Here is a 16,237-nt window from a genome sequence, read left to right as displayed (position 1 = left end):
AGTTTGTATAAAGTGCAGTAGCTGTTTAATGGCAGGATCGCACACACCGTTTTGATGCAATTTTTGGCTAAGTATTTTGAAGCCAGAAGTGGATCCAAAAGAAAGTAAAAGTATAAAGAAAAGACTGCTGCATCTCCTTTCTTTTGTGTCCACTCCCATGTTTGGTGCCAAAAGCGGCATCTAACTGCATGTGTGATCCTGGCATCACTACCAATGTATGCCACAATACTGCGCAGTGTGTTCACTCATTGATTCTGACAAATGTTGGGCCCACAACTAAATACACTAAGGTCAGTTAAAGTTTTACAAATTTCCCAAAGAATACCTATTTAATAGAATGAAAATCTTTGACTGTAGATAGGGGAGAGCAGACTACTTTATATAATAAGACAGGATAGCTGTATCTAGAATCGGTAGTTGTATCTTTTTCCTCCGCTAGTCTGTAAATCCTCAGTCTCACTGTCAGACTGTCAGCTCCCATGTTCCCAGTGTCTTTATCTGTAGTACTGCTGCTCTGACACCACTTAGGGATATCTCTCTACATTGTGTACTGGATCTGGCAGCATATTTGGATAAGTACACTGTAAATGATGGCTCTGTTTCTTCTCAGTAGAGTACTAAATATTTGAGGTTAAGCTATAATTCAGATATAGTGGGGGTCATGCATAAAAGTTGTCAGTGACGTGACAGTCGTCATATGAACGTAAAAATGTTTTTACACCATATTTATGGAGACATTTATTTGGAACAATTTTGACATTACCTAAGGGTCTATTTAGTATTGGCCGCATGATATAGCAGGTAAACAGCAGTTTTCCCCGCAACACTGCGTGGCCACTAACAATTAAAATGGCAATCACATCGTGGCCGGGTCAATGGCACTCCGTGGTGCCTTATCCTTATGCAGTACGCCTATTTTGTCTCAGATATATGCAGCGGATTTCAACCTTTGCAATGTGAAGGGTGACATGCATAAAAATCTGCTGCAAAATCCGCATGTAAAATCTGTAGTTGAAACATTCTACTGTGCTATTTTTTCCAGTAAAATGACGGACACCATGGCAGAAACCAGATGAAACCCATTGAAGTCAATGGATTTTTAGTCATGACACCATTGGTCTCCGTCATGCGACGGATCCGGCACTTGCAGTTTCTCGTTATTCTGCTACTATGTCGAGCAGAACACTACAGAGGACAATGTTTGAAAAGATTGAAAATACCAGTCTGAACAAGTCTATAATCCTTACAGCACAACTGAGCTGTTCGTGCATGCAGCCATATTTACTACACTAAATTAAGTGGTCCAATGTAGCCATCAGTCATGATCGTGTTCAGATGAATTCTACAATAATACATGTTAAGAAGCTGTGTGTACATTTTAGGTTTAGCACATGATACCAATAACCTGATCTGTGCTCTGGTGAGTTTAGATCTGCAGCATTGTTATAACAAAAACAAATTAGAAAATGTTTTATATTCTGAAAACCACTTGGCTTAAAGACTTGTTATGCAGTGGATATCGGGGATATCATAGGGTCATATTGTAGATGTGATTCATGCATTGAGGTTTTTCTTTTTATATAAAGTTTGCCAAACATACCAGGTTGATTCAGACACACTTAATCAAGTTTGCTAAAGCTTCGTTCACATCTGCGTTTGGACTCCGTTCATAGGTTCCGTCTGAGCTTTCCGTCAGGGGAACCCATGAACGGAATCCAAACTGAAACAAACAGAAACCGCAGGTAACCGTTTGCATCACCATTGATTTCAATGGTGACTGATCCGGTGCAAATGGTTTCAGTTTGTCACCGTTGTTTAAGGGTTCCGTCGTTTTGACAGAATGAATTGCGCAGTCGACTACGGAACCCTTAAGCAACGGTGACAAACAGTAACCATTTGCACCGGATCTGTCACCATTGAAATCAATGGTGATGCAAACGGTTACCTGCGGTTTCTGTTTGTTTCAGTTTGGATTCCGTTCATGGGTTCCCCTGACTGAAAGGTCCGACGGAGCGCACGAACGAAGTACTGACGCAGATGTGAACGAATCCTATTAAAATCCAGCTGTATTTTTATTTAGGTCTTTGTCGTGTAAGTAGTTTGTGCTGGTTTACTTAGTCCTCAATTATCCCTATAGACCTATGATATAACTTTTTTAAATCTAATGTGAACTTTTTATGTCTAAACCTCATTTACATTGTATATGCATTTTCGATGCAGTCTAGTAAAGCAAAGCCCAATTAACAAGTGCTGGAGATATCCTGAAGCCTTTTGTGTTCAGTGGGGCTAACACCCTGGAGCAGAGGCTTTTGTTCTGAGCGCAATAGAGGACCCAGACATTGAATTGATTAGTGGAAGCACGTGGGTGGGTGGGTGGATGGTAAGGAAAGGCAATTTTAGTTTTAAAAAAAAAAAGACTTGAACACTGACCTGCATGTGCACATCACCTTTTTCCATTTGCCCTCAGGAAAAGGAGTTGCTTGAACTTAGTAATAATGCATCTTTGACATGTCTTAACAGAGCAGACCTTTCCTGAGTCAAACTCCTTTAAGAAGTGATTAATCATATGCCCAGATTTCACGCAGGCAGTGTCTGTTTTTTCACAAACAACAAATTAGACATACATTTTTTTTTTTTGTGAGCAAAATGTTTTGATCCCCCCCCCCCCCCAGCATTTTTATAGGACTATATGGAGGAATACTACATCCGTTATGTGTTTGTTATTTTCATTTATGTACAAAATCACCTTTGAACACTTTGTTTTTTTGTTTTTAAATAAAACTATGTATTAGGCTACATTCACACAAAAAAAAGGCCATTAAAAACTGATCAACTGTCATGCTTTTCATGGCCATATTGCATCAGTGTGTCTCTAAATTTTCATTCATTTCCAGTCTGTCTGTCAGTTTTTAATGGCCATTTGTAATGCGTGTTTCATGGGCGTTAAAAAAAAAATGGATGGATTTAATTAGTCAGGGTTTTTTTTCCAAACCCTCTGAAAACACTGCAGTGCCCATGTATATAGTGTCCACATAGATAGTGCCACAGTGCCCACTGTAGATAGCACAACAGTGTCCCCTCTAGATGGTGCCCAAATAGGGCCACAGTGCCCATGTAGATAGTGCCACACACCTCCCTAGATAGTGTCACATACCCCCACCACCTGTAGATAGCGCCACACCCCTCACCCTGTGTGCTACACCACCACCCTGTAGATAGCGCTATTGGGGCGCCCTCTAGTAGCGGAATCCCCTGAGCTTTACATCGGTCTGCTCTAACTGACATCAAAGTGACGTGCCCTGCCTATATAGAGCAGTATTGTAGGAAAAAAAATACTCATTTATTAAAATGTTAAAACTAAAGAAAGTTTAATTGAACCCAGTATCCGTTGAGCAGTTTTTCCTGGTAAAAATGCCAACTTTAAATACATTCATGATTCAGTCACTACAGAGTGAAGTAGATTTGCATATACAGTGTTCATAAAGAGCATGAGCCAAGTCAAATACTATTTAAATATTCAGTAATTTACTAAATGTAGTTGCCTTCTGTAAGAAGGATCTAGTCAACGTTTAACATTTTTACGCCCAGAACTGATGTACAGAAACAAAATGAACGCAAATCATTCAGGGACAAAGTCCTTACACCATATGCATGTAGCAGCCATATGCACAAATAACAAGACCTACTTGAAAGAAAATGAATGTTACATTTCAGTTCTTTCAAATACTTTGAGGTAAAGCCAGCACAACGCCATACAGTTTGTACACAATTACACAGTTTTAAACTAATTTGGCAGCCACTACCTCATTGGAACTGAATGAGTCGGCATGTATATTTCTTGTAACATCACAGCCAGAGTCAACAGCAGGATGTTCCTGTTGACACCTCCCCATTTTAAAGGTTGTATTAGATACCAGATCACTTTTATTCTCCTGTGCCCCGCGATTTTGTTTTTGACCATTTGTGGATTTCTTAATAAGATACACAACGCTTGGGTACCATTCGATTTTTCAAAATGTTAACACCACATAAATGCTCTGTGATAAGTACCCAGGTTTAGGGTTTGGCTTGTTAGTTCCTGCAAACACGTTCTCTGCTGTGGTAATCCAGGTGTTCGACTGCCAGTTTTCTCTTTGTTTAACTCCTCGTCGTCTGGACATCATATTGTGGATTCATTTTCAAATATTTTAGCTTTAAGAGTTTGTAAGTTGTGCTGAATAAAATTTTCGGTAGCCATTGTTTCCGAGAAGCGAGAGTCTTTCCTCATAGGTCGGTTTCTTTTTTTGATGGAGTTTTGAATGGTCTCAGACGTGAAGTAGTAGATGATGGGGTCAAAACAGCAGTTTGATACTGCAATACACAAAGTAATGGGGTACATAATCCTGACGGCAGCCTTCACTGAGCAGTTGCTAAAAGCCTGTGTCCTCATAAGGGAGTAAAGCACCAAGTTAACGTTGTAGGGTATGAAGCAGAAGCAATAGATGAACAGATGGACAACTATCATTTTTAGCACCTTGGTTTTGTTGAGTTTACTTCTGCTTAATGTGACCGGTTTCTTTAATGTCTTCAAGACCATTGTGGAACAGAAAACATTAAGGATGAGAGGGATGAAGAATCCAACGATTTCAATGAATATCACAATCTTTGACAAATAGGTTTTCCAAGTATCCTGTGAAAAGTTCTCAAAGCAAGCCTGTGTAGTGTTTTTTTTATTTGCATTTGTTGATTGGAAAAAGGATGAAGAAGCGCTGCCCATAAGAACTGTAAACCACACCGCCAGGCAGACAATTTTGGCATTCCTTTTTGTTCTGATGGTCTTTGACCGGAAAGGATATACTATAGCCAGAAAGCGATCCACGCTTATACAGGTGAGGAACAGAATGCTGCCATACATATTTGTATAGAACAGTGTGACAGATATTTTACACAGTGCATCTCCAAAGGGCCAGTGGCGGGCCGCAAAGTAGAAAATACGAAACGGAAGCGTAAACACGAACAAAAGGTCAGAAATAGCCAGATTGATCATGTATGTCGTGGTTTCATTCCGCACTTTTAAGGAACAAGTGAAAATGTACAAGGCAACACAATTTGCGATGAGGCCAAGAACAAACACCATGCTAAATACACATCCATACAGGGTGTACTTAAAGTTGTCATCGGCTGTACAGTTTGTGTCGGAGCTGTTATCGCTTACCATCATATTTGGAAGTCCTAGAATCCCAGGAATAGCTTTGATCCTTTAGTTGATAATTTTGTAATCACAAATCCTTGGCAGAATACATGTGCCACTGGCGTATCGTCACACTGTTGGGCAGAGGTGGGATGTACTGCAGCCTTTCTTCTTGGACAAGCTTTTGGCATCACCTGGAAGTTTGTCCTGGTTTTTCCTTTCCAAAGAAAGCTGTATCATGCATATCTCCCGTGTGTCCGTTTATTGCTTCCTTCGGATTTGCTCTTCCAGTTCAGTTGCACCGAGCAGTGAAAGGTGAGGCAATTGTAGGAGACTGAGCGTTCAGCAGCTGTGTGCGGGGAGATGTTGAGGGAGCGCAGTACATTTTCAGTCTCCTTGTCTCTTTCTAATGAAAATGGAAATATTACTTGTGGAATCTTCTGCGGCTTGCTGGTGATGTTTCCAGTTGAAATTTGTTGGTTTAAAGAAGAAGAAGAAGAAGAAGAAGGCAAAGATTTAGGTTGAAACACAATCCAGCATGCTCTGATGTGTAATGCCTGTACAAGCGTCTGCTCCTTTGAAACCTTACACACAAAAAGCCTGAATAACACAGGAAGAGGCCGGCCCTAAACAAAGACTAGAGACTGCCCAGATTATCAAACTGAAAGCAGAGCAAGCAAACAAAGTCTTTTGGGAATATACCTGAGGGGATTGCAAATGACTGGCAGGAGATACTGTGGAGTGATCCATTAACTCTTAACGCACTGTAGTGCAAACTGCCTGCTAAAGCATATATATATATATATATATATATATATATATATACATATACTCTTATAATCATGCATGTGTGTTTTCAGGTTTGTGATTAGTAATATCGCTGTGTTGGTCTTCATTGTTACTTATGGCCCCTTTATATGGTTATTTAAATAGATCTGAAACGTTAGTAATTGGTGGCCATTTTTTTTTAATATTGAACATCACATTCGCAAATTCTCTATATGATATGAATAGCAGCATCATCCAAAGTTGACATCGTAGCGCAAGAACATTGCTTTCTTCTTTTTTTTATTTTCGTGCAGCTCACTAAATGCTACCATGCTTATGTTGGTCCAACTCCGTTTTTAGATCAGCCATGTGTATGAAATCTGCTACATTTTAGGTTTCAAACATGTTTTACTTTATTTTACACTGGTTACTTTGTAGCCAAGAAAAGATTTCACCTTGACAAGATAAGATCCATGCTGACCTCCTTGCCCTTCCTGAGCTGCCCTTCCACTTATCACCAGGTCAGAAAGCAGCTGGGATAGAGAGAAGGGTAAACATGTGTTGAGCCATTATTTGGGATTCCAGCCTCATCATTTTACACAGTGTGTAAACAGCCCACAAGCCTTTTATAGAGGCTTCTTTGTGTTTAGAAAGGATAAAACTCCGGTCCTGTCATGTATGTCACTTGTAAGTATATGGTTAATGACAAATCTGTACCTTGTTGCTGATGCAATGTAATCATTGCTATGTTGCTTTTAGGTATATAACACCACCAAGATTCAGGATTGTGGGAATATACAATATTTGATTACTCAAATGCCTTATTTTTCGAAGAGGCAAGGACCACTATGCGTTCAAAAATGGGTATGGTTGATAGACAAAATTTAGAAATTCTATGGGGCAGATTTACTGAGGGGCGTTTCATTCGTCCGTCTAAAGGCCGTTTTACTTGGGCCTAAGATCAGGGAAATAAAACATTCATTCCCGAGCATCGCCTTGTGTAAGATCAGCCGACAAAGAGCAAACACTCGTTTCGTATCTTTCATGCGGTCCCAAAAAAATCATAGTTGTTGGCAGCACATCTCCCCGTGTAAACGGGATGTGCTGCAGATGATGATGCAAACTGTATGGAATTCGCACAAAGTCACAAATTATTGCGCAGATATGGTATGCACCATTATTTGCGACTTTTTAATGCCATTACCATCATAAAACTGGCGTAAATGTAATGCAAGGACCATTTTTGACAAGATCAGCGATTCTGTTGTTGGGACTTGTAATACCCTATGCTCAACATTTTTGAAGACTAATCACAATGTATTTATGCTGGAAGGGTGTTAAAAAATAAAAACAATTAGGGGCCTCAAGCATACAACAGCAGTGTGTGTACAGTGGCAGACTGAGTCCTTACAGTTCCATACTCTGCAGCTATAGACACAGCTGTATGATGCTGCCATGCAATTCTTTTAGGGGACAATACCGCCTTAATACAGGGTCCAATGGAGCATGCTGCTATTTTTTCCCCCTGTTGTATACAAACACATTCCAACAGAAAGCGTAACCGCTGTACGACATATCACATTGGAGGCATATGGAGATACAGTAGGGCCCCATGAAGAATCTGTGGTCTTGATAAATGCATTAATAACACCCTCCAGATCTCCTTCACAGTTTTCTGTTCTAGAGTTGTGATAGATAACAGTAAAAAGGTCAGGGTGGAAAAACATATTCAGCAGGGCACTTAAAGAGGACCTGTCCTCTCTCCTGAGATGTCTATTTTAGTAAATACTTGTATTCCTCCTGAAATAACAATTCCGGAACATATTTTCTTAAAACTCTGTGTTGTGCCATTCCTCTGTTATTCCTCTTAGAAATTTATGAAAAAATTGAGAACAGGGTGTTATCATTTCCTTTGTCAAAGGCATGTGTCCCTACAGAGTCACTCTAGCACTGATTGACATTATCAGTCTGTGTGGGGACACCACTGCCCCTAACTGGTAACAGCCGGTTGTCAATTTCTTAAAAAAAAAAAAATTCGAAGAGGGATAACAGATGTGCGGCACAACATTGAGTTCTAAGAAAAGATGCCCCAGAATTATTTCAAGGGGGATATAATTATCTACCAAAAAAGACAGTCAGAAGAAATGACAGGTCCTCTTTAATATAGGGGTTTTCATTACAAAATAAAAATGTATATGTGAAGGAGATATTAATATTAACCCACAATGTTAAATAGAAGACAGAGACTAAAATGTTACTAAGACATACCAGTGCCTAACTTTTTAGGTGACTTTTCAGAATAAGCTGTCAAGTGTGTACATGAGGAATAATACTATTTCTAGCCATTATATAACTTGTACTCTGTTTTTTTTAGTAGTTTTCCCCTCTGCAGACTCCATCTCTAAGGGTATGTTCACACGCAGTAGCAAAATACGTCTGAAATTACGGAGCTGTTTTCACCTGAAAACATCCCCTGATTTTCAGACGTTTTTGTAACTACTCGCGTTTTTCGCAGATTTTTTTACAGACGTTATTGGAGCTGTTTTTCAATGGAGTCAATGAAAAACTGCTCCAAAAACGTCCCAAGAAGTGATATGCACTTCTTTGACGCGGGCGTCTTTTTACGCTCCGTCTTTTGACAGCGACGCGTAAAATAACACCTCGTGGGAACAGATCATTGTTAAACCCATTGAAAGCAATGGGCAGATGTTTGTAGGCGTAATGGAGCCGTTTTTTCAGGCGTAATTCGAGGCGTAAAACTCACGACATATCCTATAATTGGGCGTTTTTCGCGCATCACACACCCATTGAAGTCACTGGGTGCGTGAAAATCACGCGCAGCACACGGAAGCTCTTCTGTGTGTCGCGCGTGATTCGCGCAACAGTAGATCAAGAAATGAAGGGAAAAATAAAACCACTTCCTTCATTTCTTGTTCTAAACATCAAAACCCCGTGTCATAAGGATGGCATATGTGTGAAAATCACGAAGCAAACACTTATGACACACGGAACTGCAACGCAAAAAAAACGCTGCGTTTTTTGCGCGCGCAAAACGCACACGTTCATGTGAAAAAGGCCTAACTGTGAATCCAGCACTAGGGTGAGCGAAAAAAACAAAAGCAACCACTTACTAGTAAGTGAACAGTTAGTTGGGAGGGGCTGATTAGTGGAGAAAGAGGCATTAGATATAATACTAAGCTTTTTTTTTTATATTTGTACTATTTGTACTATATTTATACAAAATGTGTTATTTTATTCCAATGCAATATTTCTTTTTTTACGACGCTGCATCGGAATAAATAAATAGAGCAGGGAGCAGTTACTCTTCTTACTGTGTAACAGTAGTAAGACATAAAAAAATCTACATAAATTTGGTTGCAATCGTAACAACCCTCTGAATAAACTTACTGTTATTTATACCACACGGTAAGCGGCGTAAATTTAGGACGCAAAACAGTGTGCCGAAATTGCTGGTTCTTTTCTATTCTCCCCCCCCCCCCCCCCCAAAAACAAACAAACAAGACCTTATACAGTATGTCAACAGATAAAGAAAAAAAAGTAATAGCTCTTTGAAGGAGACGATGGAAAAACGTAAAAAATAGCTTGGTCATCAAGGCCTAAAATAGGCTGGTCTCTAAGGGGTTAAGGATACAGCCTAGTTTGGGCTTTATATCGTGGGTATGGCCCAGTGTATTGCCGCATCTGCCAATCCCAGCAGTGTAATCCTTTAGATGCTGCAGTCGATAGTAAAAGTGCATCTATTCTCTTCTATCTGCAGCTTAGTATTTGCTTATTGAGTCATTCCGGAGGTTGCTAATAGGTTGTCAGTATTTCTAAATATTATTGCCCGTCAGCGTAACACAAAGTTTCCAAAGCATTATGTAATCAAAGGATCGCTGCCTCAAGTCCCTTAGTGGCAAAAAAAAGTAAAAATCTATTAAATTGTTACTTAAAGTTTTCTCCAGCCCCACAAAAAAATAATAGACCTTTTTTCATTAAAAAGTAATGGTTTAAAATGGTTCACCATAACAAAAAATACATATTTGGTACTGACGCAATCTTGGTGACCTGTAGAATAAAGATAGCTTATTATTATTTATACCACATAAAAACAATCAATGCCAGATGTTTTGTTTCATTTCTTTCTCCATCCCCCCCCCCCCCCCAAAAAAAATAAAAATAGAAATTAGTCAAATTATATGTACCCTCATAGTGGTACCAATAAAAAACAACTCTTCCCACTAAAAAAAGCCCTCAAACTGCTACGCCTACGAAAAAATAAAAACATTAAAAACATTATAGCTCTCAGAATGTGGACACAAAAAAATGACCCTTAATTTTTCTATAAAACAAGTTTTTATTGTACAAAAGTACTAAAACGCACAAGAAACTATACATATTCATTATGGCCACATTCATATCGACCAGTAAAATTAAGTTAACATGTTATTTTTACCGTACGGTAAAAATTGGGGGGAAAAACACTCGCAAAAAATAACAGAATTGCTGGGATTTTTTTATTTTTTTGCTTTCCCTCTTTTTTTAAAAAAAATTAAAAATATGGGAAAATTTGTAAAAGCTAATCCATATATTATTTGTAACCCAAAATGATACCATTGAAAAAATACAACTCATGCAGTAAAAAACAAGCCCTCATACAGCTACATAGACTAAAAAATAAAAGTTCTGGCTCTTGGAGTGTGAGGATGAAAAAATGAAAAATGTCTTGGTCAGTAAGGCCAAAACAGTCATTAAAGCGTTAAGAACACCGCTATTTTTTTTTATTTTGTTATTTATATATGCATTCCAAAAACCATATCGACAGAGGTTCTTGAGGGATTGTTTGTTGCAGAATGAGTTGTATTTTTCAATGGCACCGTTTTGCGGTTCATCTAATGTATATGGCCCTGTTCACACAGAGTTTTTCGCAGGCAAAAAAATCTGCCTCAAAATTCCGTCGGGATTTTGACCTGCCTGCACGCTATTTGCCGCGTTTTTCGTGGAGGTTTTCGGCCATGACCATTGAGCGGCACGGGCGAAAAACGCTTTCTCTACCTCCCATTGATGTCAAAGGTTGGTCAGAGACGGAAACACCCGAAGAAAGGGCATGTCGCTTATTTTTCCCGTGAGCGTTTTTTTCCGCTCCCGTTTTTTGCTGCGGTTTCCAAGACTAAAACCGTGGAAAAAAAACTCTGTGTGAACGTATCCCTATAATTGACAAACTTTTACAAAAAATGTTTTGTGGACATAATGCAAAATAGGTTCTCATACAGTGTCTTGCCAAAGTATTCACCCCCTTGGGGTTTTCCCGCTTAGTTGCACTATAACCTGGAATTAAAATGGATTTTGAACTAAATTTTATATAATGTATCTGATAAAATGTCCAAATTGTTGCAGTAGAATTAAAAATAAAAAAATAATAAAAAAAATTTGGACAGCTTTGAGTTCATAGTATTGCTATAAGGGTAAGGCCACACGGTGCGTTTATATTGCGTTTTTAAACTGCAGCGATTCATTTTTCAATAGAAGTGAATGGTGAAATGTTTGTTATGGACAGACTGCTGCTATTATATTACAATGTGGTTTTTATGCAGTTAACGGCATCTTCATAATGTCCGACTGCATGCAGTTACTGACCGCGCTGCCAATGTTGTTGCTAAACTGCTTGTGTTTTTGCGAAGGGTATGTGCACACGACAACGCCAAATACGTCTGAAATTATGGAGCTGTTTTCATTGGAGTCAATAAAAAACGGCTCCAATTACGTCCCAAGAAGTGTCCTGCACTTCTTTGCCACGGGCGTAATTTTACGCGCCGTCTTTTGACAGCGACATGTAAAACGACAGCTCGTCTGCACAGAACATCGTAAGACCCATTGCAAGCAATGGGCAGATGTATGCCGACGTATTGGAGCTGTTTTTTCAGGCGTAATTCGAGGCGTAAAACGCCTCCATTACGTCTGAAAAGAGGTTGTGTGCACATACCCTAAGGGTATGTGCACATACCCTAAGGGTATGTGCACACACACTAATTACGTCCGTAATTTACGGACGTATTTCGGCCGCAAGTACCGGACCGAACACAGTGCAGGGAGCCGGGCTCCTAGCATCATAGTTATGTACGATGCTAGGAGTCCCTGCCTCGCTGCAGGACAACTGTCTCGTACTGAAAACATGATTACAGTACGGGACAGTTGTCCGGCAGCGAGGCAGGGACTCCTAGCATCGTACATAACTATGATGCTAGGAGCCCGGCTCCCTGCACTTAGTTCGGTCCGGAACTTGCGGCCGAAATACGTCCGTAAATTACGGACGTAATTAGTGTGTGTGCACATACCCTAACAGTTCTTCAATGCATTGTAATGAACTATATACAAGAAGCTCCTAACAAATTATTTCCTTTAAAAGAGCAACAGAACTGCAGCATTACAGAGACAAAAAACGCATGCAGTTGACCGTATGCGGTTTTCAAACGCAACAAAACCGCGTTGACGACGCACCGTGTAGCCTTACCCTAAAACCCCTAAATAAGGTGTGCCCAAACCAATTAACTCCAGAAGTCACCTAATTCGTTGAATAAGGTCCCTGTGTGCACTTAGGCTAAAAACGTCTGAAAATACGGAGCTGTTTTCAAGGGAAAACAGCTCCTGATTTTCAGCCGGTTTTTTTAGCAACTCGCATTTTCGCAGCGTTTTTTACGGACTTTTTTGGAGCCGTTTTTCTAGAGTCAATGAAAAACGGCTCCAAAAACGGCTCAAGAAGTGACATGCACTTCTTTTTCGCGGCCGTTTTTAAAAAACTGCTTCCGAGTTTTCATTGGTACTTTGGGGTACATGGGACGTATTGATTGTAAAAAAACAGCAATTCTTCCAGTGTATTTTCCTTTTTTTCTTTTACGGCATTCACCTTGCGGTTTAAATTACAGGTTAACTTTATTGTTTGGGTTATTACTATCATGGAGATACCATAAGTGTGTATTGTTTTTTCTTTTTTTACACTTTTGTTAAATAAAACCACTTTTTAATGGAATTATTTTTAAAAATTTTACTGTGCGTCTTTTTAAATAATTTTTGACGGAAATATCACGTACACACACATGCTACCCACAAAACCTGGTTCTTGAGTTTTCTGCAAATTATAGCCATACCGACGTTGTGTTCCATTGCTCACGTTCTCACCAATTTCATGAATAGTAATCACATCAAAGAGAACCTTTCTTGTTAGCCCTCATGCACACGACCGTAGCCATGTGCACGGCCGTGCTTTTTGGGTCGGCCGGCAGCGGACTGTCAGCCGCGAGCCGCCCTCAGATCGCGGGCCATGCACATGGCCGCGGCCATTATTTTCAATGAGCCTAAGACATGCCCGTTTTTTCTGCGGTCCAGGCTCCCGGGCCATGCACGGACCGTGAAAACCACGGTCGTGTGCATGGCCCCATAGGAATGAATGGGGCCGCAATTCTCCCGTGGATTTTCGGGGGAATTGTGGCCGCAAAAGCACGTTCGTGTGCATGGGGCCTTAGACCACAGTTCCTTTTTTTTATCTTGTCCCTCTCTCTTTTAGAATCTTTTATATGTTGTCCCTGGATATTCCCGAAAATCTAGTATAGTGACCAGAATATAATGCTTTGTGTGCAAATACTAGGATGTTTATAGTCAGTGCAGATTAATTTATGTGGGATGCATACCTTTACATTATATAATTACGTTGTCTGAACTAGAGGAAAAAACTGGAGAAATCCATTAGCATAAGGCTAACACGGCAAACCAAAAACGGCCGTAAATACGAAGCTGTTTTCAAGGGAAAATAGCCCCTGATTTTCAGCCGTTTTTTTACGGCTGTTTATGGAGCTGTTTTTCTATTATCAATGAAAAACGGCTCCAAAGACGGCTCGAGAAGTGACATGCACTTATTTTTTGCGCTGTTAAAAACGACCGCGTAAAAAACGCACCCTGGGAACAGAACGCCGTTTTTCCTATTGGGCAGATGTTTCCAATGGGCAGATGTTTGGAGCCGTTCAGCCCCCCAGTATTTTCAGCTGTTTTTCGGGGCGTTTACCCCTGTGTATTTGAATGTCATAAATGTGGATTTATGGTGGAATTTTTCTGGGTTCCATTTAGGGCTGGGCAATTATGACTTAAATAAAAATCACGATTAATTGAACATGTAACCTCGATTACGATAATTGAACGATTTTTTTTTAGGCCACATCCTTTTTTGTATGCCACGCCTAATATTTGCATGCTATGTTATTGAATTAATATCCCCTGAGCCTGCTGTATGGTATGCCACTGTATATAATATAACCCCTGACACTGCCCCCCACAGTATAATACCCCATAGCTGCCCCAACACAGTATAATGCCCCATACAGTATAATGCCCCATAGCTGCCCCAACACAGTATAATGCCCCATAGCTGCCCCAACACAGTATAATGCCCCATACAGTATAATGCCCCATAGCTGCCCCAACACAGTATAATGCCTCCATAACTTCCCCACGCAGTATTATGCCCCTATGGATGGCTTCCACACCATATAAAGCCCCCCATAGCTGCCCCCACACAGTGTAATGCAGCATAGCTGCCCCCAAAGGGTATATTGCCCCAGTAATGACCCCCACACATCATAATGCCTCCAAAGTTGTTTTCCCACATTATAATGACCCCATAGCTGCATCCAACACTGTGTAATGTCCCATAGTTCCCCGCAGACAATATAGTGTCCCCCACACAGTATAATACGCCATAGCTGCCCCATACAGTATAATGACCCAGTAGTCACACCCACACAGTATAATGCCCCTATAGCTGCCCTCCAAACAGTTAAAAGCTCCCCATAGCTGCCCCCACGCAGTATAAGGCCTCATAGCGCCCCCACAGGCCCAATAGTGCCTAATAAAAGAAAAAAAAATACCTAACCCAGTTCCAATGACGAGTGGAGGAGATCCCCCTGCTCCTCCAGTCTGCATGGCTCGACGTAGACAGGAGAGATGATGTCACTGCCTCACGACTGATTGTACCGAGCCGCTCAACACAAGCAAGCGTGAGGTAGTGACGTCATCGTGTCTTTCTGCACCGAGCCGTGAGTGGCTCAGTACAGACAGGCACGAGGCAGTGACGTCCTCTCGCCTGTCTGTGCCGAGTAGAGCAGGGGGCCGTTAGGTCCTGAGGACGCAGATACAGTTGAAACCGGGAAGAAAAAACTTCATACGCAAGATGACGTCGGTTATCTGAGCAGAATTAAATTTTTATTTTTTTCTCTATTAATTGCCCAGCCCTAGTTGGCAGGATTCAAACGTAGTTTTGGTGCAGCTGTTTTTTTTATACATTTTTCTTAAAAATGTGGAAAACAAGTGAAAAAGTGTAGTGGAAGGACTTATACGTGTCTCTTTTTTGTATCCACTCCTGTCTTAGGCTGGATTCATCCATCCAGTTTAAGCCAAAGGCCTAATTCACACGAGCCTGTCCATTATGCGTGCATAAAAATCGCAGCGTTTTTCCTGCGTTGCAGTTCAGTGTGGAGATGCCAGCGCGTGTTCAGCGCGTGTCTGCGTTATTTACGCGCGTATGTCACGCGTTTTTTACGTCCGCAAAAAAAACTGAAGGTGTTTTATTTTTTTCCTCATCATTTCTTTAGCAACTGGTGGGTGAAAAACACAGACCGCACGCGGATGACGTCCGTGTGCTGTCCATTTTAAAATGTAAAATTCCGCAGTTGGCTCTGATTTTCTGGTACTGTAATCCGCTGCGGCTTTGTGCATTTCTGTTCCTTGTGCAGGGGGGACAAACACTGGACTTTGGAATTAATGTGTGTTAGGCCAACATCTATTTCTCCCAATTCCCAATAAGCATGCATGCAAGGATCCCCCCCCCCCATGATTTCTGGCATCAGGGAGACTGTCATGCTGTCCCTGTGTACATTAGAGCCTACCAGTGAATGGGTTAAAGTTTTGATCCTTTAATAGAACTTTGTTGCTTTAAAATCGCCCTTACATTTGAGAGATGCTGGGTGCAAATATTCTAACATGAAGTTTCTAGTTTGGAATTTCTGAAATGAAGTCTGCTTTTTGTAGGAAATCACTCCTCCGCTAGCTCGGTCTTGTCTCAAATACTTCCATTTCTGATAAGCTCCAGAAAGTTTACTTTTCATAATGTATATGGCTCTTTTTTTTTTATAAACCAACCTGTATTTTAGGTCTCCCTATCATGACCTGTGCACGTAAGTTAGTTTCCTTACAGATAATTTGCTTCAGGCCGAATTCTGACGACCGTAGTATACATCTGTGTGACGGCCGTTA

The 16,237-nt window shown here is 40.6% G+C and overlaps 2 protein-coding genes across 2 annotated transcripts in view; one reads left to right on the top strand and one right to left on the bottom strand.

The window, feature by feature from the left end:
• The window catches only part of RB1 (RB transcriptional corepressor 1), a 292,199-nt gene that overhangs the window by 188,156 nt on the left and 87,806 nt on the right, over positions 1-16,237 (top strand). The window lies entirely within an intron of this gene.
• LPAR6 (lysophosphatidic acid receptor 6) lies at positions 3,346-5,754 on the bottom strand. The gene has a single exon (XM_075850218.1). The coding sequence runs from the start codon at positions 5,198-5,200 to the stop codon at positions 4,160-4,162; it is 1,041 nt and encodes a 346-aa protein (XP_075706333.1). The 5' UTR covers positions 5,201-5,754; the 3' UTR covers positions 3,346-4,159.

This window comes from Rhinoderma darwinii, chromosome 2 (genome assembly GCF_050947455.1).
Source record: "Rhinoderma darwinii isolate aRhiDar2 chromosome 2, aRhiDar2.hap1, whole genome shotgun sequence".
Lineage (NCBI taxonomy): Eukaryota > Metazoa > Chordata > Amphibia > Anura > Rhinodermatidae > Rhinoderma > Rhinoderma darwinii.
This window is presented reverse-complemented; position numbering and strand designations above follow the sequence as displayed.